At 44.1% G+C, this 24,593-nt stretch overlaps 2 protein-coding genes across 2 annotated transcripts in view; both read left to right on the forward strand.

The window, feature by feature from the left end:
* Positions 1-24,593, forward strand: part of LOC118405877 (titin-like) — a gene marked incomplete in the record, with an annotated part of 208,106 nt that overhangs the window by 162,888 nt on the left and 20,625 nt on the right. Inside the window, 12 exon segments of the mRNA XM_035805692.1 lie at positions 1,930-1,980; positions 2,196-2,261; positions 2,440-2,496; positions 2,672-2,728; positions 3,017-3,067; positions 3,464-3,496; positions 3,928-3,960; positions 4,245-4,283; positions 4,907-5,031; positions 5,522-5,663; positions 8,464-8,505; positions 9,013-9,036. Of these exon segments, the coding sequence (XP_035661585.1) occupies positions 1,930-1,980; positions 2,196-2,261; positions 2,440-2,496; positions 2,672-2,728; positions 3,017-3,067; positions 3,464-3,496; positions 3,928-3,960; positions 4,245-4,283; positions 4,907-5,031; positions 5,522-5,663; positions 8,464-8,505; positions 9,013-9,036 (720 nt within the window).
* Positions 17,060-20,525, forward strand: LOC118405886 (titin-like). Its single transcript, XM_035805712.1, has 5 exons — positions 17,060-17,429; positions 18,024-18,290; positions 19,036-19,302; positions 19,566-19,832; positions 20,194-20,525. The coding sequence occupies exons 1-5, from the start codon at positions 17,240-17,242 to the stop codon at positions 20,478-20,480; spliced, it is 1,278 nt and encodes a 425-aa protein (XP_035661605.1). The 5' UTR covers positions 17,060-17,239; the 3' UTR covers positions 20,481-20,525.

A 24,593-nucleotide genomic window follows, 5' to 3' on the forward strand; every position in this document is an offset into this window, starting at 1 on the left:
CAGAACTTTTTTCGTAAGAATTTGGACAAACACACACAAAGTAGTTTTAGTCACAAAATACACAGCTGAACTGCACAAGTTCAAACTTAAACCAATAGGATTACTCTGGTTTACATGTTGTCACATGGTGCTGTCGTATCATGTTCCGTGCCCGTGACAGTTTTAGTGCACTTGTATCTGTATATCTGGTATCACAATCAGATATCATAAGATATATTTACTACATTACATTACATTCATACAGATGATACATTCGTGTGGTAAGTATTACATGTTTGTAGGTTATAACATTGTTGACCTTTTACATAATCTACACAAACTTTGTATGAATGTGACAAAATAGTACGATATGACAGATAAAAATATACTAACTGTAACCACTCATAGCGCCTCATAGTACCAGAGCTATGTACATGTAGTATTGTACGTATATGTACCATGTTACTGTGTTTTACATGTCATTGTTCAATAACTTTTTGTTGTACCCCGAAAGGGGGTTTTCAGTAAGTTATTATTTTGCTAACATATAACATTTTATGATCATATGATAATACCACGTATAATACACAACAAGGCGAAGCATTTTCTAATGCTGTAACGCCAGCAGCTTTACGCAGGCATCATTATGTAGATCTGTGCTTTTAAGATCTGACTTGTCATGCTTTTGCTTTCTGACATCTCCCCTTGTGCTAGGCAATGCTTAACTAATGTGTATGTCTATGTGTGTGTCGCAACCCGCCCGTCCTGTTATCAGCTTGGGACGATGAGGGTAGACATAGGCGGCTTGCATCTCCGGGGGAGGATTCCTTCCTTGCGAGCTTAGAAGACGCAAGGAAGAAACGGGCAGAAACATTGAAGGGGGAGGAAGGTGCTTTCCTCGATGGCTTGGACGATGGCAGAGAAAAACGCCGCCAGCAGGGGCAGGCCGGTAAAGGAATCTTACAATCGATTTGGACAGACCTCCCTCCTAAATCCGAGAACCTTTCCTCCCATCCGGGAACCTTTCCCCATCCGGGAACTTTACCCCATTCAGGAACCTTTCCTCCCATCCGGGTTCTCTACCGGGTACCCTCCCAAAGACTGAAACTTTATAATCCATTGGACAGACCTCCCTCCTAAATCCGAGAACCTTTCCTCTCATCCGGGAACCTTTCCTTGAAATTCCTTCCATCCGGGAACCTTTCCCCATCCGGGAACCTTTCCTCCCATTCGGGAACCTTTCCTCCCATCCGGGTACCTTCCCAAAGACTCCATTCCAAAACTGGCTCCCTAAACCTCGCCCGTCCTCCCACAAGTCTTAAGTGTTCCGTCCCCTCCCCTCGGAAGTTTCTGACTGTACAACTGCCCTTGGACATGCTGACATACCTACTTCCTTGCTGTCACAAACTTACACCCAAACCAAAGCAGACTAACTGGAAGTGGCTACATTCTGGTCATACACAATCATGTAGGCATCCGCGGCATTTACAACGCTCTACGTTACAGCTCAAAGCTCTGCTGTACTTTTTTTTTTTTTTTTTTTTTTACTCAATGGTCACCTCGTAACAAGGCCTGAAGGCCACTCAATGTTACAGGTTACATGATTGGAACTGTAACAGCAACTCTTCGCCCTAGGTCAGAAACATCATGATTGAGACCAGCCCAATTGCTCACTATGAGTGAGGACTAACTGACCCAATAGGCGAAGCAGGGGTTACGAGGGCTGCTCGGGAGATTCCCTACCCCTATTTTGGCCGGAATGGTTTGATCCGCTCGGGTGGATGTTCGCACAATGTGGCGGGTTCTTTAACGTGCATAGGGTATGACTCTCCCCATACACGGGACCTACCGCAGCTTTTACAACAGGCTAAAATGCAGCCACTTGCGTTAACAATGCCAACCGTACTTACCACTGTACCATCTTAATACCCATAACAGAACCAACAGAAGTTCCAGGGAAGGCTGTCGAGGCGGTGGCTAGACCAACAGCCGCAGAGAAAGGTACTAACCCAACACTTTCATAAACACGATTAAAACCTACCTTCTATACGTGTCATCAACTTACACCATCAACTTGTCTTTAGTCATTTCATAGTACATTGTTTCAAACCATAATGTTTGCGTATTCAAACTCGCTCCAACAACGTCTTAAGCTTCTTTAACGAAGCTGACCTTCGCTATAACTGCCAATTTACAACCTTAATACGCCCTAACAGCACCAGTTCCAGAGGAGGCAATTCTACCGGTGGAGGCGGTCGCTAGACCCGTTGCTATGGAGACAGGTATTAACCCAACACCATTACTGAACATCACTAATGCTTAGATATACTGCATCATGCATAATACAGGTTTAACACTATTCTGTGTTCATACACACCATGATTTCCTCACTTGTTCCATGATACAATGTTTAAAACCACAATGTGTGTGCACCATCTACTATCATACTCTCTGTAACAGTACCCACTGGAGCCCCTGAGAAGCCGACGGTCGCTAGACCCACAGCTGGGGAGAAAGGTACTAACCCACCAACTTACATTTAGTTCAGCATCACCGTCCTTACCTCATCAACTTGTCTTAGATGATTTCCATGTATTCGTTACCACATAATGTACTTCACCAGTCTTTAACATGCTAATAATGTGTTATCTATCGTAACATATACATGTCACTCATCTTCCATGTCTGACAGTTCCTACAAAAGAACCAGCGGACGCCCAAAAGAAAGCCGTGCCAGTAGGACGGAAAGGTACTAACAGAGAATAGCTTAAACCCAACTCTAACTAATCATTCAATGACTTTGTCCTTTCGTCTCTTACTTCACGCTACCATGTTTCAACCCTTGAATCTAAATGTTAACCGTTGCTATGGCCAACATTGTATTAAAACAGTATCCCCACTTGCTGTATAAAGAGAACAACTTCAATTCAGACTTCATATGGTTCTCTTCATAACATTCATGTCTTCAGACTATAACAAAGTACATCATATAGCACCACAACGTAGCCACTAATAACATTTGTCCACCTTAACGCAGGTCCGAAGGAGGATGTCGGGCTTGAGGCAGTAAAACTCAAACCAATCCCAGGTATAACACCCCACTCATCACACTAAGTAGTCTTAACTTCCACAAGCCATGTAAGAAACGACGTAACACACTTCGAAACCTAGTGCCTACATACATAATTCACAATGCCATTTACTATCGATGGTGTAACATTTTCATTTCAAATCTCATCTTGCTCACAATGCTATGTTGTTTCTTCGACATTCCGTGGAAAAGATTTATGTTGGCAAAAAGTGTCACTTTATGATATGATAGCACATGTCGGTCAGGATCCATTTTGACCGATTGATGCTAATATCTAAAAGTGCCACTGTAGGAGCATTCCAATCATGCATGATTGAGTCCTCTTTGTCAAATCAGTCTTTTCTTTCGAAAACCTTCGCCCTAACTCACCTCACTGTCACTTCCCTTTCCCAGTACGCAAAGCGGAGGCACCCCCTCCAGAAAAAGGTATAACCCACAACTCAACCCACCTGACCATTACGACCTTTGACTGCTTTCTTATCACTGCTTTTTCTTGCATAATAAGTTGTCTCATGCTTTATTGTTATGACGTTCCACCAGCACATGGGAGTCGAGACCAACTGAAGCAAGATCTTGAATTCCCTTGTGTTGGAAGAACGTCTGAGTCTGCCATTGTGTTTTCATCATCACGGATGTAATATCAAAGCAGATGTAACAAGAAGGCGAAATCGTAACATTTCTCAAGCTAACTGTTTAGCGGAGGGCCGGGTTTTCTGATACATGGTGTTCCTGATAGCTGCTAGCTCGAGAAATGTTGCGATTTTGTCTCGTACATCTGCTTGGAGATTATATCAGGTGAGTTTCATGCTAATGCTTCCTCGTGTCTCTGTAACATGCTTATTCATATTCACCAACAGCTGCGGACGACACGGATCGAGAACCGTTCGAAGGTATTAACAGCTTTAACCGAACATATTGGAAAAGACGATCGGATAGTTTTTAATCGCTCATTCGGTTCGTCTTTTTGGAATATTGCTTGCTAACTTGAGTACTAGAAGAATACATCTCAACTCTTCACATAACCAATCATTACAGTCAACAACAAACGGAGCTAATCGTTATTAAACAACAATGCTACGACTCTGTGTTGGAACAAACCTCAGTTACACACGGCCTGCTCAACGTTGCTAATTCTCACCATTCTCTTCTCTCCACCGTCTACCATGGCTAACAGTTCCAGCTTGGCAACAACGCCCCATCGACTGGAGCAAAGGTGAAGTAACTGTAATCGTACTCACACCATTTCTGTACATTCTCTTGTATAATACATCTATGTGTTCTGATCTTATGCTTGTCAGATTCACCATGCCATTGGTCAGAAGACTAATATGTTCAAATCGTTGTACACAATGGCAAATACATTACAACAGAACAAACTGCCTGACGGCAGCTTTATGGCATGCTTCATTACCATACGTCTTTAACATTGTGTCTATGTGTTCTATGTATAACGCGACGGTACAACTTGCCAAACTTGATATGTTCTCGTCTAAGTTGCTGGTATATTGTATGTCTGTCTTGTCAAACCAACACCCAACCCAACAATAACACCAGACTCTAAGATTTAAACCCTTAGTTCACTAATCCTTCCCTTTCAGCCAGACTCAGCCCTTTGTTTTACAGTTCCCTGTTTTACAGTTCCCATTTTCCCTGTCAGGCCCAATCCCTTGTGCAGTTCGCTGTTACCACTTTTGTCTGGGGATCCCAAGTACCCCCCTGTACCCCAGTCAGGGTTGTCCACAAGAGTTCCCCCGCTCATGTTGTCCCGTGTTGTTGTTCTAGTTCCCACAGCCGAGTTCACCCCCCCGCTCATGTTGTCCTGTGTTGTTGTTCTAGTTCCCACAGCCGAGTTCTCCTCCCCTCTCCGGGACCAGGAGGTCTGGCAGCTGGAGCAGGCCACCTTCGAGTGCGAGGTCGCCAAGGAGGAGGCTTACGTCATGTGGCTGAAGAACGGAGAGGAGGTAATCATCATGATCCACAATATAGCTTTGTTTGCTTGTTATTTGTTTGTTTTATTCAGATCTCCATTAGTGTAACAAGTAAGTACAGATAAAGAAATCCAAAACTGCAGCTTATGTTGTTTCTTGATTGGAAGTAATTCATGAAAGATATGACCTGATAGATGTTTATGGATGATCACATTGTTACATGTTTGCCCAATGTGGAAGCTTTATTGTTTTCGTCGGTGTCTACGGAGGCTGCCATGTTGGAAAATGACGTCATGCAGGCGTCATCTTGTTATACACACTGAAAGACGTACCATGCATTGTCCCCCGCTGGGGTTTGATAGACGTCAGACGGCTTCTAGGTCCGTGCATGGTTACGTCTGTCTTGGGAGCCGGCACTTGACAGTGTCACACCAATCGTTACGACCATATTTCTGTAGTTAAGCAAAGGTTATCGTAAGTCTGAAACGATCTGAGGAAACGAACGCCTCGCTCCCCTCCGCAGATCGTGCAGAGCGAGAAGTACGACATCAGCGTGGAGGGCCGCCGCCGCATCCTGCGGATCACCGGCTGCCTGCCGGAGGACGAGACCGGCTACACGGCGCAGTCTGGGCAGTGGGAGACCACGGCAAACCTCATCGTCAACGGTAGGGTGGTTAGATAGTGGCTGTGATCACGTGTATATAGATATACAAGACGAACGGTGGCTTCCTCTCTAGCACACCCTGTTACACTAAAACCTGTAATACCGCTGTACAACATGTCTTCTTTTCAATGTGAGCTACTTACTCGTGACTGCTGTTTAGAAGGCTTTGTCCTTGCTTAATATGTAAAATACACACACCTCTCCTTGTCCTTTTTGCTTACTCTCTTCTGTCTTCTTCACAATCTCATCGACGCTTCCGACGCTACAGGAGCCCTAACGCCCGAGCAAGGTAGTACAGCAAACATCTAACTGTAATATTCTCCGCTGTTTTTCTAATCTTTAATGTGATTTCGTAGCATACATGTAGTAGCTGTGTTAATTGTTCTGTAAGCAGTCGCTATCATGTCTGTGGCCGTGTGTTCTCTGCCTTACTATTATGTGTTCACTAACGAGCATTCCCACTCGCTCTGCTTATCAGCTGCCAAACGCCTTAAACCAGAGATGCTGCAGGCTGTTCAGGCACTCAAAGGTAGCTATAGATCGTGATCGTGATTTGTTGATGCCCAAAATTCTGTCGTAAAATTTGTTAGAATTTTTTGCCCTTTCATTCGATGAAGCTTTTGCCACGAATCAGAACTGACCATATTCTGGACCTATATAGGTTCCACATGTGAGCAAAGGATTTCGGGACTCTTGACGTCACAAGGTAATCAGCTTTGCTAAAAGATGAAACCAACTCATGATCAGGATATCTTTTGTCTAAACAGAGAGCTTGTCGTACGAAAGCCCATACGTGTTATTCTGAATTATGATTTATTCCTCCGAAAAACTATCCGAGAGCGACAAAATACCATTAGATATCCCAACCAAATATCTTTGAAATTACATGCATGTTTCATCAGACAATAGGAGATATTGGAATACATACTAGTTGTGTAGGTTCTTTTGCAAATAAAAGACAAGAACATTCGGGTTTCTCGCTAACTTTACGTTCCACCGTCTGCCCAGATCCGAGCCTTGCCGGGCTCACACCAACACAGCTAGCCGCTGAGTTCATGGCCTCAGGTAAACTCTCTTGGAACAAAACGTTTTAGGCTCCAAATTGATCAATTTTCTATAGAAAAATTCTCCAAAAGAAATAAACAACAACTCTTAAATATATGTTACCCTCCCCACTAGGACGCGGAACTCTGACTCTAGAGGAAATCATGGCCCTCCAGGCGGCAGGAGGTTTGATATAACAAGATTTTTTCGGTGCCGATTTTTACCTGCCGCGTTTCCTTTCTATTTTGCCCTGTCTGTTGTCTGTTCTGTCGGTTGACACACTCCATCCCCGCTTTACAGTGCTCCCTGCTGGGTTGAGCCAGGCGGATATTCAGGCCCTGACTGATGGCGTGAAGTCAGGTAGTGGCAGCTCACTAACTCTCAACTGTCCTGTTTGTTCTTCCTTTCTTGTAAACTTGTTCCTGTTTCCAAATATCTTTGACATCGGTTTCAAGCCATCACCAGTTTTCCTTATATTCCTTGAAGCATAACAGTCTAACATAACCCGACTAAATTAGCTTCTAATAGCTTCCTGGCTGATTCAATAAGTTCCTACTCCTCATAGAGCCACTGGCAGGCATAGACAGACTATGCCTAACACAGGCTTTCTAATACAATGCAATGATCTTAGAGGAATGCGAAGGAAAACTGACCATGGCAAGAACCGATGCAGTGTGTCCGTTCTGTTTCTTTCCAATCATCTTACCAGCTCTTAAAGTCTAGCTAAACGTCTCGTATGTTACTTCCTCGTATAGCACGGCTTTCTCAGGAGCAACTCAGCGCTCTTCAGGCTGCAGGAGGTAACGCTTGCCATCCTGGGCTTTAACATTTCTCTCCCCTGCCTCTTTCAACATTGTTAACTCTCACTGTGTCCTTCCTGCTGTGCTGCTTTGTGTGTGTGTGTTCTCTCGCTGCTTCAGCCCTGTACTGTCTCATGTTTAACATGTCCTCGCTACCTGTGCTGTTGCATTTCCAGCCTTACCTTCAGATATGAGGCCAGCAGACCTGATGGCAATGTCTGTTCTAGCCAAGCGAGGTATCCAATTAATTACATCTAACGTTTTAAAAAACAGTGCTTTTAGTTCTAATATTGATCTTTGTCGCTAAGCACTACTTTGTATTCAAATTGTCCCACTCTCTTTCTAATTATGCTGTGGCTATCGTAATACTAGCTACGTGCTACTTATATTCAAACGGTCCCTTTCTCTTTCTACTTATGCTGTAGCTGTCGTGATACTATCACCTTTACACTAATAGCAGCTGTGTAACCATAACAACTGCCACCACCGAACGTCTTTTTTATAATGTGTCTGCTGTTTGTAACTGTTTCCGTGGGGTAGAATATGACAACTCAGAACAAAGTGTCAATGTGTCAGATTTTTTGACGAGTTTATAGAATGTGGTTCCTTGATGATCTTGGTATATTCATCTCATATATGTAGTAGAAAGGGAGTGAAACATCTTGAAACGTAAACTCAAGATAACAGTGTTCACTTCTCCTTTTGTGGTCGATGTGGGTCCCCACAATTGTTAGGTTTTCGTCACGTATTTGGGATGAATATATCAGAATCTTGAGAGAACATAAACGCCTTACACAGGTTTTCGGGCTTTCGAAATACCTCATTGGAAACCGTGCAACTGTATATTGTTTTTCTTCCTACGACTCCAGACCAACAGGTAAGGTCTCGCACGGACGTTTGGGGCTGCGGTTTTGTAAGCAAGCCCAGTTGTAACCTAGGTACTGTCTTTACTTACAGAGGTGACCCAAGAGGACCTCAGCCAAGACTATGCCATCCAAGGTAGGGGTCCTTCTCACACGGGCGCTAAACCATGAAAACACGTCATCATTCCAATAGTGATATTCTCTATACGACACACACGTGATAGTAAACACCGTTACTAAGGAGAAAACTTTACTTACTTACACGTTTCTGCTACTTTACTCTAAATTAATTTCTGCTCAGAACGCAATTAATGCTTATGTAACACCGATACAAGCTTAACATAGTTCCAACGCTTTTTTACGTGAAAACTAGCTAAATTTTGTTTACATAGTTTTTCTAGGTACATAGACTTGATTTTTCACTGCCGACATTTCAGCAACTGAACATCATGGCGATGTGAGCTTTCTCTTCATCGTATTGCGGCGTAATTTGTCGCATCCTTACGTCACAATACAAGAAGAAGTTCACATAGACCTGGTACCGAAACGTCGGCAGAGAAAAATACGGTTGTGTAAATTACTCAATGCTTTAACCCGGCTGTTCGACGCTTTGACTCACACGTAACTCTCGATCCGCCAACAGGTGACACGGTCAGCGCCACGCCAGGTAGGAAAACGCTTAACTACGCACTTACATTTTTACCAATTTCTGCTCTAATTTCTGTCGCTATTCTGCCTGTTTGTGTTTGTTTGTTTGTAACATGTTGAACTGGTAATCCCCGCTGGCCACCCGGGGTGGCGGCGGGGTGTTGAGTTCTGTGTTTAATGGCTTTGCTCTCTGCGCGATTGATGGTTTACAAGCGGCACAACAAGGTAAGTTTTTACGTGTCGGTTGTGAACAAGCAATGGTGCTACCGCGACTTACGCAACTATGTGGTACTAAAAGTAGAGCTGCTTTAACGCAAACGTTACTAGTGTAGGCTGCGCTACCATAGAAATAGTTATGGTAATCAAACTGCCTTGTAACATCTAATTAGTGAAGCTCACGTTTGTTCCTTGTGTCGTAACACACCTTGAAGTTTTGCGTCTCTGACGGGAGGCTTTTCGGTGTGCCACGAGACATGGAACGAACACTACGTAATAACACGACACTACCCACACGAAACTGGTATCAAAGAAACAAATTATCAAACTTCTCAAGCGCCCTCACGAGAAGAACCCTTATTCTTCCACAGCTACTATGTATGTATAGTTAGCCCCTCCCCTCCTCATGTACGTCATATCCTCCTTACACCCCGCACTTGTGTTCTAGTCCCGGTTACCCTGATTCTCGCGCTGGAGGACCAGTACGCGATAGAGGGGGACGAGGAGGCCACGTTCATGTGCGCCATCTCGGACCCCGAGGCCGACGTGACCTGGTACCGCGAGGGCGAGGCCCTGTCCGCCGGCGATAAGTACGACATGGTTGCCGAGGGCGCGCGGCGCAAGCTCGTGATCAGGGACATCCACACCGCCGACCAGACCAAGTACAGCTGCGCTACCAACGCTGACCGCACGGAGGCCAACCTCTTCGTCGAAGGTACAGAACGAGACTGTTCTGGTGCTCCTTGCGCTTCTCAGACGCCGATAGTGCTGGTTAATGCGCTGCAGCATGCTTTTCTGCTTCCTTACATACAGACGTCTAGAAACATTAGAGGCGAGGGCTTTAAGGGCCTATCATGATTCTTTAAACAAATATAGCAAGGATTTCTTGATTTGCCTTCAAGCGGCTTTCTGATCTCTAGAACAACTGATTGCTTTCATACAGATCCAGGCGCTTTGCTAAGATAGTTATTAATATCCACAATGTGGCACGTACTGGGAAGTCCCAGGATGAATGGCTTCAGCGGATTTTGAAGACTACATAGGTCTTCTTTCCGGCTTCAGCTGAACTGAGTTATGCTGTTTAGTGATATGATATGCATATCAGGCTGCCTTGCATACTTCAGAACAATTAGTTATGGCTTTAATGGCAGGGTTCTTTTCCATGCATGCATTTTCGTTATCTGGTAGTCTTGAAATATATTCTGACATGTATTTCGATACATTTGCTTCCAGCTCAGTTAATGCGAGACTCCTTCGATGATTCACATACAAACTTTTCCAAGTTTCTGTGTGAACCATCGATAGGTAAAATAAGCTAACGTGGAGTATCAATTATTCTTTGTAGTATCCTTATCGGCAGTGGTAAACATAAGCTGATTTTGATTCCTAACAGCGCGCAGTGTTCTCATTATCTACTTAAGGCAAAGTCGTCTTTTATGCGAATGTTTCTCACAGATGTAAGTAATATGTAATTATCTACTTATCTATCTACTAGCCTTGGTGGACTTCTGTCCCGGCCTGGAAGACCAGTATGCGATTGAGCAAGACGCGCAGGCGCAGTTCTCCTGCAAAATGACGCAGCCCGATGCCGAAGCCACCTGGTTTCGGGGTGATCAAAAATTAGAAAACTCCGAAAAATACGAAATCCTTGTGGATGGCTATGACCACACCCTTATCATCAAAGATATCCAGCTAAAGGACGAGACGTCCTACTCTTGCGCGTCTAAACATCGCAAAACTACAGCGAAGCTGTTCGTCGAAGGTACCGACAAAATCGCCGCAGTGTCTGTCCATGTTTGCTGTTAGGCGTTTCACGTGGCAAGCGCTATACCTTGGCTTGTGCGATTTTAGGGCGACTCGTGGCGTAAGGTAGTGTAGACAATAATATGTTCTGCTCTGCGTTTAGCGCGATATAACAAAGCGTAAAGCTATGCGACTTTTCATAGCTTGTGAATATAGCTGTACAGTCAAACATGGCCTGCCAAACACCTCAAGTCATTACCCACATTAAACATTCCCATCCAAAGACCCTCTTGTCTAGAGTAGCCTTCGTCAGTCGCCAACCGTTTCCTCAGTCCCTTAAGTGGGTGATGCGACCAAGTTTGACTGTACACAGTAAGGACACAGGTTAATACATTGTCGGCTTGCGCGATTTGCGTTGTCAGCCTTACGAACATGATTAATGTTAACGGCTCAAAATGTTCTTTATCTCAAATAACAATCTTGGTTCGCCTTTAACTTGTAGAAGATTAAGATAGAAGTGAGCTGATAGCTATTATAAACGAGCGCTAGAAAATGCCTCCAATGCTAATGAAATCTCATTTCCCATCGTTTTGTTTGGACTGACTAAAACATTGCCTAATTGAAAAGATAGTATCTTTCTGTAGCATTGCGAATCATGCATGTGATTATACTTTGCCGAAGGTGCACTAAGTCGTGAGTCCATATGTTAATATGTTACAGAAGTGTCTAACTCAAACGTCTTTACTTGTAGCGCTAGTCGACTTCTGCCCTGGGCTGGAAGACCAGTATGCGATTGAGCAAGACGCGCAGGCGCAGTTCTCCTGCAAAATGACGCAGCCCAATGCCGAAGCGACCTGGTTTCGGGGCGATCAGAAATTAGAAAACAACGAAAAATACGAAATCCTTGTGGATGACTATGACCACACTCTTGTCATCAAAGATATCCAGCTAAAGGACGAGACGTCCTATTCTTGCGCGTCTAAACACCGCAAAACTACAGCGAAGCTGTTCGTCGAAGGTACCGACAAAATCGCCGCAGTGTCTGTCCATGTTTGCTGTTAGGCGTTTCATGTAACAAGCGCTATACCTTGGCTTGTGCGATTTTAGGGCGACTCGTGGCGTAAGGTAGTTTACAAAAGTTCTGCTAGGTGTTAAGCGCGATATAGCGTTTTTTCCTTGCAAAACGTAAAGCTAGGCGACTTTTGTATTTTGTGAAAATAGATATACAGTCAAACATGGCCTGCCAAACACCTCAAGCCATTGCCCACATTAAACAATTTTGTCTGGTGCAGCCGACAAACATTTTTCCTAAGCGCTTTAAGTGGGTGATGCGACCAAGTTTGACTGTATACAATACGGACACAGGTTAATATATTGTCTGCTTGAGCGATTGAAATTGCCAGCCCTGCGAATATGATTATACATAGGCGACTCAAAACGCTGTTCTTCTCTAAAGAATCATCTTGGTTCGCCCTAAACCGGTGGAAGATGATAATCAAACTAGCACATAGGTATTTTCTATGAACGTTGGGGTGGGCTCCCAATGCTAATGAAATTTCATTTCCAAACGTATTGGGACTTAAACATTGTCTAATCTAAAAGATAGTATCTTTCTGTAGATGTTACAAAACATGCATGTGTTTATACTCTGCCGAAGGCCCCAAGTCGTAATAAGTCCGTTTGTTACAGAAGTGTCTAACTCAAGCGTCTTTACTTGTAGCGCTAGTGGACTTCTGTCCCGGCCTGGAAGACCAGTATGCGATAGAGTATGACCCGCAAGCGCAGTTCTCCTGCAAGATGAACAAACCCGACGCTGAGGCGACCTGGTACAAAGACGAAGAGAAGTTAGAGAACTCTGAAAAATACCAAATCACTGTAAATGGGTATGATCACGCTCTAGTCATCAGAGATATCCGGCAGGAAGACGACACATCCTACTCTTGCGCGTCCAAACATCGCAAGACCACTGCGAAACTGATCGTTGGAGGTACAAAAATATCACCACCAGAATTTTCAGATGTTTACTAGTAGAATCTAAGCTCAATGCGTAACGTTTTCTTTGAGTAAAACTTTACTGTAAAGAAAAACTGTAAAAGTTCAAATTGTATTCTGTCCGTATCCTATTGAGCAAGTGTTCAACGCTAACTAGCTTAACTATACTGTTAGGCTCTAGTTATTCATTCTTTGCTAATGGCAAACTTCATTTATCGTATGAATGCCCACAAAACTAAATCCCTAATCTTTGCCCTTAGAACTAGTCGACTTCTGCCCTGGGCTGGAAGACCAGTATGCGATTGAGCAAGACGCGCAGGCGCAGTTCTCCTGCAAAATGACGCAGCCCAATGCCGAAGCCACCTGGTTTCGAAGCGACCAGAAAATAGAAAACTCCGAAAAATACGAAATCCTTGTGGATGACTATGACCACACCCTTATCATCAAAGATATCCAGCTAAAGGACGAGACGTCCTACTCTTGCGCGTCTAAACACCGCAAAACTACAGCGAAGCTGTTCGTCGAAGGTACCGACAAAACAACCCAAGTGTCTGTCCATAGCCGCTAAGCGTTTACTGTGACGCTGCGTTTTTCTGCGATTACAAAGTGTTAAGGCGCTCTGTGGCGTGCGTTAGTCTAGAAAAATGTGTATACAGTCAACAACAAAGTTATTCATACCACTTGTAATCGGCTTGGCAAGGGTATGAATGATTTCATTGTTGAATGTATATGCTGCTAGGCGTTTAGCGCGACACTGCGTTTTACCGTAGCTTGTAAGATTTCAAAGCGCTTCTTGAAGTGTCGGTCCATGTTTGCTGTTAGACGTTTCACGTGGCAAGCGCTATACCTTGACTTATGAGATTTTAGGGCGACTCGTGGCGTAAGGTAGTTTAGACAGTCGTAAGTTTCGCTCTGCGTTTAGCGCGACATAGTAAAGCGTAAAGCTATGCGATTTTTCATAGCTTTTAAATTTAGTTGTGCAGTCTAACATGGCCTGCCAAAAACGTCAAGCCATTAACCACATTAAACAGACCCTCCTGTCTGGAGCAGCCCCCCTCAGTCACCGAACACTTTCCCCAAGTCCCTCACGATGCGGCCATGTTTGACTGTACGGACACAGGTAAAAATATTGTCAGCTTGCGTGATTTGCATTGCGTTGCGAATCTGATCGTTAGATGGCTCAAAGCGTTGTTCTCCTTTAAAGAACAATCTTGGTCCGCCCTAATTCTGTTGAAATGTTTTCCTAATTCTAATGAAAATCTGTTTCACAACATGTTGTTTGGACGGACTTAAAAAAATAGCCCAATTCAAAACGGCACGTCTCTGTAGAAATTCCGAAACATGCATGTGTGTATGCTCCGAGGGTGAAGGTGCAATAAGTCGTAAGTCCTTGTGTTACAGAAGTGTCTAACTCAAACGTTTTCACTTGTAGCGCTAGTCGACTTCTGTCCCGGCCTGGAAGACCAGTTTGCGATAGAGTATGACCCGCAAGCGCAGTTCTCCTGCCGAATGAACAAGCCCGACGCTGAAGCGACCTGGTACAGGGACGAAGAGAAGTTAGAGAACTCTGAAAAATACCAAATCATTGTAAATGGGTATGACCACGCTCTAGTCATCAGAGATATCCGGCAGGAAGACGACACATCCTACTCTTGCGCGTCCAAACATCGCAAGACCACTGCGAAACTGATTGTTGGAGGTACAAATATCACCACCAAAATTTTCAGATGTTTACTAGTAGAGCCTAAGCTCAATGCGAAACGTTTTTTTTACTGTAAAAAAGTATAACTTTGTAATGAAAAACTGCAAAAATTCAATGTATATTCTGTCCGTATCCCATTCAGCAGTTGTACAACATTAACTAGCTTGAGTACGCTGTTTGACAATATGTTTGATTCTTGCCGTTCATTCTTTGCTAAAGGCGAACTTCATCCATCGTATATAACGAAACTCAAGAAACTAAATTCCGAATCTTTACTCTTAGAACTAGTCGACTTCTGTCCAGGCCTGGAAGACCAATATGCGTTAGAGTGCGACGCGCAGGCGCAGTTCTCCTGCAAAATGACCCAACCCGATGCGGAGGCGACCTGGTACAGGGGCGACGAGAAGATAGAAAACTCAGAAAAATACGAGATCCTTGTGGATGGATATGACCACACTCTTATCATCAAAGATATTCAAGTTAAGGACGAGACGTCCTACTCTTGCGCGTCCAGGCATCGCAAAACTACAGCGAAGCTGTTCGTCGAAGGTACCGACAAAGTGTCCAGAGCGTCTGTCCATTGTTGCTTCTAGGCACTCAGCGCGACGCTGTGAAATATGTTGGCGCTTCGTGGCGTTAGTCTTGAACAGTATTCTTATGTGCTATCAGACGTTTTACGCGACGCTGTAAAATATATTGGCGCTTCGTGACGTTAGTCTTGAACATTTTTGCGCTGCGCTGCGTTTTACATTAGCTTGTAAACTTTGAAGGCGCTTCGTGGCGTAAGTTAATATGTAAATACTATGCCTGTACCATTGCTGCTAGGCGTTTAGCGCGACACAGCGTTTAGTATACATGGTAGATTTCAGAATTAAGGGCGGCCACACGACAAAAGTAAATATGTGCAGTAGAAGTGACAGAAAAAGACGTTTTCTCTTAAGCGAAGTTGTTGTATTTGGCGCACACTTCTTTTTCAACCCACTTTTTAATCAGACAAGTCTATTGGCTGACGCACGATTTGTCTAATTAAATTGTTAGAACTAATCTCTGACGGTCACACTTTTGTTACAAATTGATATGAACATTTTAGTGTTGTCATTCACTCAATGTCTCAAAGAAAAGATTTCCCCTAGTAAGACAAAAACCTAAATTGTTAACAATAGTGTAAACGTAGCTACTATGCTGGTACTGTGCGACGTATCCTATGCTTTGCTGAAGACGCACTGCGTGCATTACCACTGTGTTACACTTATCTCATTTGTGAACTTCTATTTCTAGCTTTACTGGACATCCGTTACATGGAAGACCAGTATGCGATTGAGCATGACGCGCAGGCGCAGTTCATGTGTCAGATGACCAAACCCGACGCCGAGGCGACCTGGTACAAGGGTGACGAGAAGATAGAAAACTCCGAAAAATACAAAATCGTTGTGTTCGGGTTTGTTCACACCCTTACTATCAGAGATATTGAGATGGAAGACGAGACGTCCTACTCTTGCCAGTCCAAGCATCGCAAAACCACCGCAAAGCTGTTCGTCGAAGGTACCGACAAAAATGTCCATTCTGCCCATATGTGCTGATAGGCGTTTAGTGCGTTTTCCAAGGCTTTTAGATTCTGATGGGGCTTCTTGGAGTAAACTTAGTCTTTGATATATCTGCCATATATGCTGATAGTAGTTCAGTGCGAATTAGTGTGCATACATCGGCGTCTACAACATACGAAAAATCATTTCCACAAGATATTATACAAAAACGATCATATTTACTAAAATTTAGTTGATGCAAAATAGAGAATTTTGACCAGGCTGAGAAACTTATATTTCGTTAAGCTGTTGTTTATATTAGCTAGTGGAAGTACACCTTGCATATGCATGTATTGCGCGGTAGATCCATGCTTTTTCCGAGGATACTTTACGTGTATGATCCTTTTCTTACACAAACCTGTCTCGTCTGTAAATGTTTCTAGAATTACTCGACTTCTGTCCGGGACTGCAGGACCAGTTCGCGATAGAATATGACCCCCAGGCGCAGTTCGCTTGTAAACTGAACAAGCCAGATGTTGAGGTGACATGGTACAAGAATAAGGAGAAGATAGAGAACTCTGAAAAGTATGAAATCATTATGGACGGCTACGATCACTCTCTTATCATCAAGTACATCCGAGTTGAAGACGACACATCCTACACTTGCGCGTCGAAACATCGCAAGACTACAGCGAAACTGATTGTGGGAGGTACAAGGAATTATGAATGAAATTTCTGTTCATTTGCTACTATTGGCATACCAAACGTTTTGTTTTTAAAATATAAAATCTAGCTATATTAAGATGTACTATCGAGTCTGAAAAAATTATTTGCCCCTTTTTGTTTGAACGCCTAAGGTAGTAGAGTATACAGTATACAGATAGACGTAACCTGGCCATACTTTGCTAAAGGCGAACATCGTTTGTAAGAAGAATTCATACAATCCTAACCCTAAATTTTTGCTCTTAGAACTAGTCGACTTCAGTCCTGTCCTGGAAGACCAGTATGCACTCGAGCATGACGCGCAGGCGCAGTTCTTCTGCAAAATGACGCAGCCCGACGCGAAAGCGACCTGGTACAAGGGCGAGGAGAAAATAAGGCCGTCAGAAAAGTACCACATTCTCGTGGACGGCTATGAGCACACTCTTATCATCAAAGACATCCGGCTGGAAGACGAGACGTCCTACTCTTGCGAGTCCAAACATCGAAAAACTAATGCGAAGCTGTTCGTCGAAGGTACCGACAAAACAGCCGAAGTGTCCATGTTTGCTGCTAAGCGTTTACTGTGGCGCTGCGTTTTTCTACGATTGTGAAGTGTTAAGGCGCTCTGTGGCGTGCGTTAGTCTAGAACATTGTGTATACAGTCAACAGCAAAGTTATTCATACCACTTGAAATCGGCTTGGCAAGGGTATGAATGATTTCATTGTTGAATGTATATGCTGCTAGGCGTTTAGCGCGACACTGCGTTTTACCATAGCTTGTAAGATTTTGAAGGCGCTTCTTGAAGTTAGATAATTTCCATAGTCATATAGAATAGAAACTTGTACTTTTTTGCCGACGCGTCATTTCACCCTACCCTTTGGTATCAGTCCATTACTATACAATTGTTCTTACATATATAAAATACTTCAACATTGCTGTCACTTCTTTGTTATATTATTCAGAGCAGACCAAATCCCAATGGACTGATATCAAACTTAACTTGGAAGTGCGCTATCAATGTGCAGATACTGCGCGACATATCGATGCTTTGCTGTCCATGCACTGCGTTTATCATTCATGATTACCTCTGTCAGAAATGTTTCATGTTCGAACATCTTCACTTGTAGCTTTACTCGAGTTCTGTCCCGGCCTGGAAGACCAGTATGCCATAGAGTATGACGCGCAGGCGCAGTTCTCCTGCAAAATGACGCAACCCGATGCCGAGGTGACCTGGTACAGGGGCGATGACAAGATAGAAAACTCCGACAAATATGAGATCCTTCTAGATGGCCATGACCATTATCTTATCATCAAAGATATCCGGATGGAAGACCACACGTCCTACTCGTGCGAGTCCAAACATCGTAAAACTACAGCTAACCTGTTCGTCGAAGGTACCGACAAAATGACCGAAGTGTTTGTCCATGTCTGCTGTAAGGCGTTTGCGCGATTTAGCGTTTCTTCATAGCCTCTCATTGTTTAAATGCGCTTTGCGACGTAAGTCTATACTGCGAGGTACACATATCTGCTGTTAGGCGTTAAGTGCGGCTCTGCGTTTCTCTTGCAATGTAGCTTATAAAGGTTGAAGGCGCTTCGCGACATGGATTTGTATCCGAACTAGGTATAGATTGGAGACCGGTTCAGTAGCTTTGCCAAATATGCATTTTTGCACAGCTGGTTATGTGTTGCCTAAATCTCCATGCATTTTTCAAGAAGTTTTATAAATTCAAAGGCGATTGAAAAACAGCGTTTATCCACAAAATGGTTAACGCTGATGATTTCTTTAGTTTGTACGCCAAAACTTGAAGGCCGCAGTAGCCACCTGTCATTATCCTTAAATGAAAAGTATTTTGGCCAAAAGATCGATGCTGCAACGTTTTGAAAGAACATTGGCGATATTGGAGATATCAATCATTAGGTAATTCAATAAATCCTTTACCAAACTCAGGGTTAGAATATGCCGAAAGAGAAATATTATTCGATGACATATTTAGCTGAACTGGTGTTGGACGTTTATTTGCTGGTAGGGGTACACTATTAATGTGCAAATACCGCGCAAACCATCTTGCCTCTGAGCGCTTATGTAATTGACGATATTTTCCTTAAAAAACTGTTTTGTCTGCCTCTCTGTACCTTTAGAACTAGTCGACTTCTGTCCAGGCCTGGAGGACCAGTATGCGATCGAATATGACGCGCAGGCGCAATTCTCTTGCAAAATGACGAAGCCCAATGCCGAAGCGACCTGGTATAAGGGCGATCAGAAGTTAGAGAACTCCGACAAATACGAAATCACCGTGGACGGGCAAGACCACTCTCTTATCATCAAGGATATTCGGATGGATGACGACACAGTGTATTCATGCGAGTCCAAACATCGCAAAACTTCAGCTTTGCTGTTCGTGGAAGGTACAGACAAAACGACCAGAGTGTCTGCCGATGCTTGCTGTTAGGCGTTTAGTGTGTATTCCCTCTTTTTGTAAATTTCAAGGCGCTTTGCGATGCAAAGTAGTTTATTTCTATTCAGCAGTAACGAAAGTAACCTAAAGTGCAGAACTTAAGCTGATGAGATCTTACTATACAGTGGTAAATGTTCGTGCTTTGTCGAAGGCAAAGATTCTTTATCGTGATCTTCTTGCGCTACATTTTGATGTGTAAATCTTTACCTGTAGCGCTAGTCGACTTCTGTCCCGGACTGGAAGACCAGTATGCAATCGAGTATGACGATCAGGCGCAGTTCACCTGCAAAATGACGCAACCCGATGCCGAGGCGACCTGGTACAGGGATGAAGAGAAGATAGAAAACTCCGAAAAATACGAAATCGTCGTGGACGGCTATGACCACGCTCTTGTCGTCAAGGATATCCGCATGGAAGACGAGACGTCCTACTCTTGCGCGTCCAAACATCGCAAAACTACAGCGAAGATGTTCGTGGAAGGTACAAAGAAAGCAGATGCTACACTGCGCATCTATGTTTGCCGCTTTGCGTTTAGCGCGTCGCAGGATTTCCGTGTAGCTTTTAGAATCTAAGGCGCTTCGAGAAGCAAGTTAGTGTAGAAGAATATCCATCTATATGTGCTCTATTCAAATAGAAATACAGCGATGTGTGTCCAATTTGAACATATAGACTGCTTAGGCTCAGAAAATGCGACCCGCCAACATTCCAGCAGATGTCATATTTCATTCAGTGCCATTGCGCTCTCTTCCTGAAGACGCTGCGTAAAATTGTCCACGCTTCGCTCAGTGCGTACTTTGCAGATGCTAGATTTCACATCTAATTGACGATTCTCTGTTTGTAGCGCTTGTCGACATCTGCCCAGGCCTAGAAGACCAGTATGCCATTGAAAAAGACGCGCAGGCGCAGTTCTCCTGCAAAATGACGCAGCCCGATGCGAAGGCGACCTGGTACAGGGAAGAAGAGAAGATAGAAAACTCCGAAAAATACGAAATCATCGTGGACGGATTTGACCACTCTCTTACCATTAAAGATATCCAGCTTAAGGATGAAACATCGTACACTTGCGCGTCCAAACATCGCGAGAGTACAGCAAAGCTGTTCGTCGAAGGTACCGATAGAGGGCAATAATTTTCGCTTGCAAATTCTTAGGCTTATTTGTAAATTTAAAGACGATTGGCTACACCTTGACGTTATTAATTTAAGGTATAGATTCGGTCGCTTTCTGCGCCAGACGAGGAGGTGACTTCTGTCATTTCTCTGAGCTTTTATTCTACATCGAACGAATATATCATTGGCAACACATGCTGGCAGTTTGTAAACGATAGCCAAGCTTTCATGATGGCCCCTTTTTTCTTCTGCATGTCTGTCCATTTTACAAATTGTACACCCTTTCGTTCCCTTCTTCAGGCCTTGTAGATCTAAGTCAAGGTCTAACCGACCAGTACGCTGTTGAAGGCGACGCGTCGGCCGTGTTCGCATGTGAAATGTCAACAGCAGACAGTGCAGCCACCTGGTATAGGGAGGAGGATGTGCTGGAACCGTCAGAAAAATACGAAATTCGCGCAGACGGAAACATCCATAGACTGGTGATAAAGGACATCAAGACAGTTGATGAAACCAACTATTCCTGTGCATCTAAGCACCGCAAAACAACGGCAAACCTCCACGTGGAAGGTATATATGGAGTGACCGTTTCAGCACAATGTGGCGCGCTTATGTCCTTCTTGTGTGCGCTTAAGCTTCTGATATTCTGGCCTATCATATATACGTCTTAGCAACATGATAACTATGCGCCTTACAAACGTCGCAAATGAGCGTCTTAGTCTAGTGGCAAATATGCGTCTTAGTAAAGTGGCAAATATGCGTCTTACTAAAGTGGCAAACATGCGTATTAGCAAAATTGTAAATAGGCGTTTTTCTGCACAGCTTGCAATCTGCTATCCACATCTTTCACGTCACGTTCCTTTGGTATTGACTTGGCGATATTGGCGATATAGTGCGTTCCTGCAGGCGATATACCCAGGCTTTGCTGAAGGCGACCATTGTTTAATCTCTGTTCTTCCAACCGTTCTTAACATACACACTTTCACTTCCAGCACTTCTCGACTTCTGTCCCGGCCTTGAGGACCAGTATGCCATAGAGTATGACGCGCAGGCGCAGTTCTCCTGCAAAATGACGCTGCCCAATGCCGAGGCGACCTGGTACAGGGACGATGAGAAGATAGAAAACTCCGAAAAATACGAAATCCTTGTAGATGGCCAAGTCCACTCTTTAACCATCAAAGATATCCGGCTTGATGACGACACGTCCTACTCTTGCGCGTCCAAACATCGCAAAACTACGGCTAAGCTGTTCGTCGAAGGTACCAAAAAAGGAGAAAATACCGACCAGAGTGTCTGTCCATGCTTGCGAATAGGCGCTTAATGTGACTTAGCCTTTTGCGCGCTATGTTCAGAATTCGGTCTCCTTTCTGTAAGGATGATGTGTTCTTACGTATGCCAGCGCGTGAGGGCACGTCATCCCACGGAACCGAAACTCTGAATGAATTCTTGCGCCTTTGACTGCGAGCTTACCAATGCTGTCTTCACGTGCTTAACAATGATCGGTGACTTATTATGTAGTTCCCACCAAATTCATAAAAAATTATCACAGCTCAGCCAAAGTAGGCAATATTCAAATTATATCGATTATTTTAAAGCTGCAATACTCAATAATCAAACGACAACATCTGCAGAAAGATTTATGAGTTTTAGGTGCGAAATAGGCTTTTACAATTGCTTACAACTTGGACGAAGCAATGCGACATATGTAAAGCGCTTTTGGGCGATTTCAGCGACTACAATGGCTTTTATGTCAGCATACGTTCAGGACGCAGTAGACGCCCTACAAGCTGTATACTAATGTCTGTATTCCCGCTTTCAGCTCTTGCCGACTTCAGGCAGGGTCTGGAAGACCAGCATGCGGTCGAAGGCGACGAAAAGGCGCAGTTTTCTTGCGAAATGAGCGTGTTTGACTCCCCGGCGACCTGGTACCGCGAGGAGACTAAACTGGAGGCATCTGATAAGTACCACCTGGAGCAGGACGGAAACTTCCATTACCTCACTATTAAAGACGTGGTGAAGGAGGACCAGACTGCGTACTCATGCGAGTCCAAACACAGAAAAACTACCGCCAATCTCTACGTGGAAGGTAGCAACCCAGATCGGCAAATTTCGCTTCGGCCTTCTTTACACCTTGCTTTAGGCGTAGACGTGCTTTGTGCGATTTCTCACTGGCATAATTTAATGTTTTTCGATACCGGAAAAGTCCGTTGTTATCTTAGCAGTTAACAGCTTTTTGTCAAATTCTGCTTTTTTGTTATCAAGTAATGCGTAGTAAGTCAGGGTAAAATGATACACAGAATATCTTTTAAAGCTGCATTGCGCGTTTCTGATATTTTACGCTTTGCTGCTCAAATTCTCTAAAAGTAGGTGCGATTGTATGGTTCTTTAGTTGCGCTTCTTGAACTCTCCACTCTTTACTAACCGACCAATTTGGTATCACTTCCAGCGCTGATCTTTTTCGAGCAAGGTCTAGAAGACCAGTACGCTATCGAGGGCGACGCGAAGTCCACGTTCACGTGTGAAATGTCTCAGCCTGGCGAGTCGGCCAAGTGGTACAAGGATGAGGATGAACTACAGGAGAATGACAAGTACAAGATGACTGCAGTCGGGAACCTCCACACGCTGGTCATCCACGATATAGTCATAGACGATCAGACGATGTACTCGTGTGCCTCCAGGCACCGCAAAACGTCCGCCAAATTATACGTCGAAGGTATATTCTGTGAACACACCCTGCATGTTGCGTTCAAACATTGTTACAAAAAAAAAATCAGCAAACAGTAGAAAATCATATGCCTACGCTTAGTATGTATATATACTGAAATTCTGGCAACAACACAATTCAAAACATCTATAATGGCTTGTTGGCTTTTACATCTTGGCACTGTTTTCCCAAAACTGCAAACAGGCGTCTATGAACCGGCTTCTGCTTTTGAAATGTCATTGACCGTTTGCCATTGGCCGTTTGCCAAACCGTTCTGTTTCTGTACATTCTTGAAAAACAAACGCATTGAAGAAGGATGTGTCCCTTTCAGGTGTAATTGACTTCGAGCCAGGTTTAGAAGACCAGTACGCCGTAGAGTTCGACAAGCAGGCAAAGTTCTCGTGTAGGATGACTCAGGCCGACGCTGAAGCGACTTGGTACCGAGAGGAGGAAGTGCTCGAGCCCTCAGACAAATACGAAATAGTCCGAGATGGCCACGAGCACCATCTCATCATTAAGGATATCAAACTAGAAGACCAGACGACGTATTCGTGCGCGTCTAAGCATCGCAAAACTACAGCGAATCTCTTCGTTGAAGGTATCTTCGTTATATATAGATGCGAAACTGCGCTTTAAGTGTTTATTGTGGCAGCGTGCTTTTGCTTCAGATTTGTATATTAAGTCCTTTTCCTCTGCTCTTGGATGGTGCATTTCAAACACCTAGAGCCCTATTGGGTTTTCCTTAAATGCAAAGGAAAGGGACTTACAGACAATTTGCGAGCGCCGTTGGTACTTGTGCGCTATCTCCGCTTCTGCGTAGAAAACTGTTGTGCCTATCGCTGCGATTGCTTCATTGCGTTGTCCAATAGCAGGACTAGATAAAGTTGCGCCCTTGTGCGATTACTTTGTTTCCTTCGCAGCGAACATTGTAAGCTTATTGTGCGCTTCCAGGTAAACTATTCTAGTTGCTTAGATTTGCGACAGCCAAGCCACGCGTTAGTATAAGTCTGTATAAGCTTCGCCTTTGCGTGAATTAGAAAACTATCAGCAGATGCAGCGCTGCTTTTCCAAGGTTACCAGGACGTTCCTTACCCCACCTTAAGTTAAACTGCGCAACAGCTCTGCTCTGCGAAACTTGCTGATGAAGGCATTTTTCTCTCTATGAACAATTAACAACACAAGCTGTCACCCCCAACAGCATATATCGACTTTGAGCCTGGCCTTGAGGACCAGTATGCTGTGGAAGCCGACCCGAAGGCGCAGTTTACCTGCACGATGACCAAAGCCCACGCAGACGCGACTTGGTACCGAGAGGATACTGTATTGGAGGCTTCGGATAAATACGAGATGCTAGTGGACGGTCAGGTGCATCACCTGATCATCCACGATATTCTCCTTACCGACCAGACAGCCTACTCCTGCGCCTCCAAACA

Source organism: Branchiostoma floridae, chromosome 18 (genome assembly GCF_000003815.2).
Source record: "Branchiostoma floridae strain S238N-H82 chromosome 18, Bfl_VNyyK, whole genome shotgun sequence".
NCBI classification, from domain to species: Eukaryota; Metazoa; Chordata; class Leptocardii; order Amphioxiformes; family Branchiostomatidae; genus Branchiostoma; species Branchiostoma floridae.

Bases quoted from the DNA above. Each gene is read 5' to 3' on its own strand.
- LOC118405886 (XM_035805712.1), top strand. From the start codon at position 17,240: ATGACGCAGCCCGACGCGAAAGCGACCTGGTACAAGGGCGAGGAGAAA. The intron at 18,291-19,035 runs GTACCGACAAAA...CTGTACCTTTAG, and splicing joins AGCTAACCTGTTCGTCGAAG to AACTAGTCGACTTCTGTCCA. The intron at 19,303-19,565 runs GTACAGACAAAA...CTTTACCTGTAG, and splicing joins AGCTTTGCTGTTCGTGGAAG to CGCTAGTCGACTTCTGTCCC.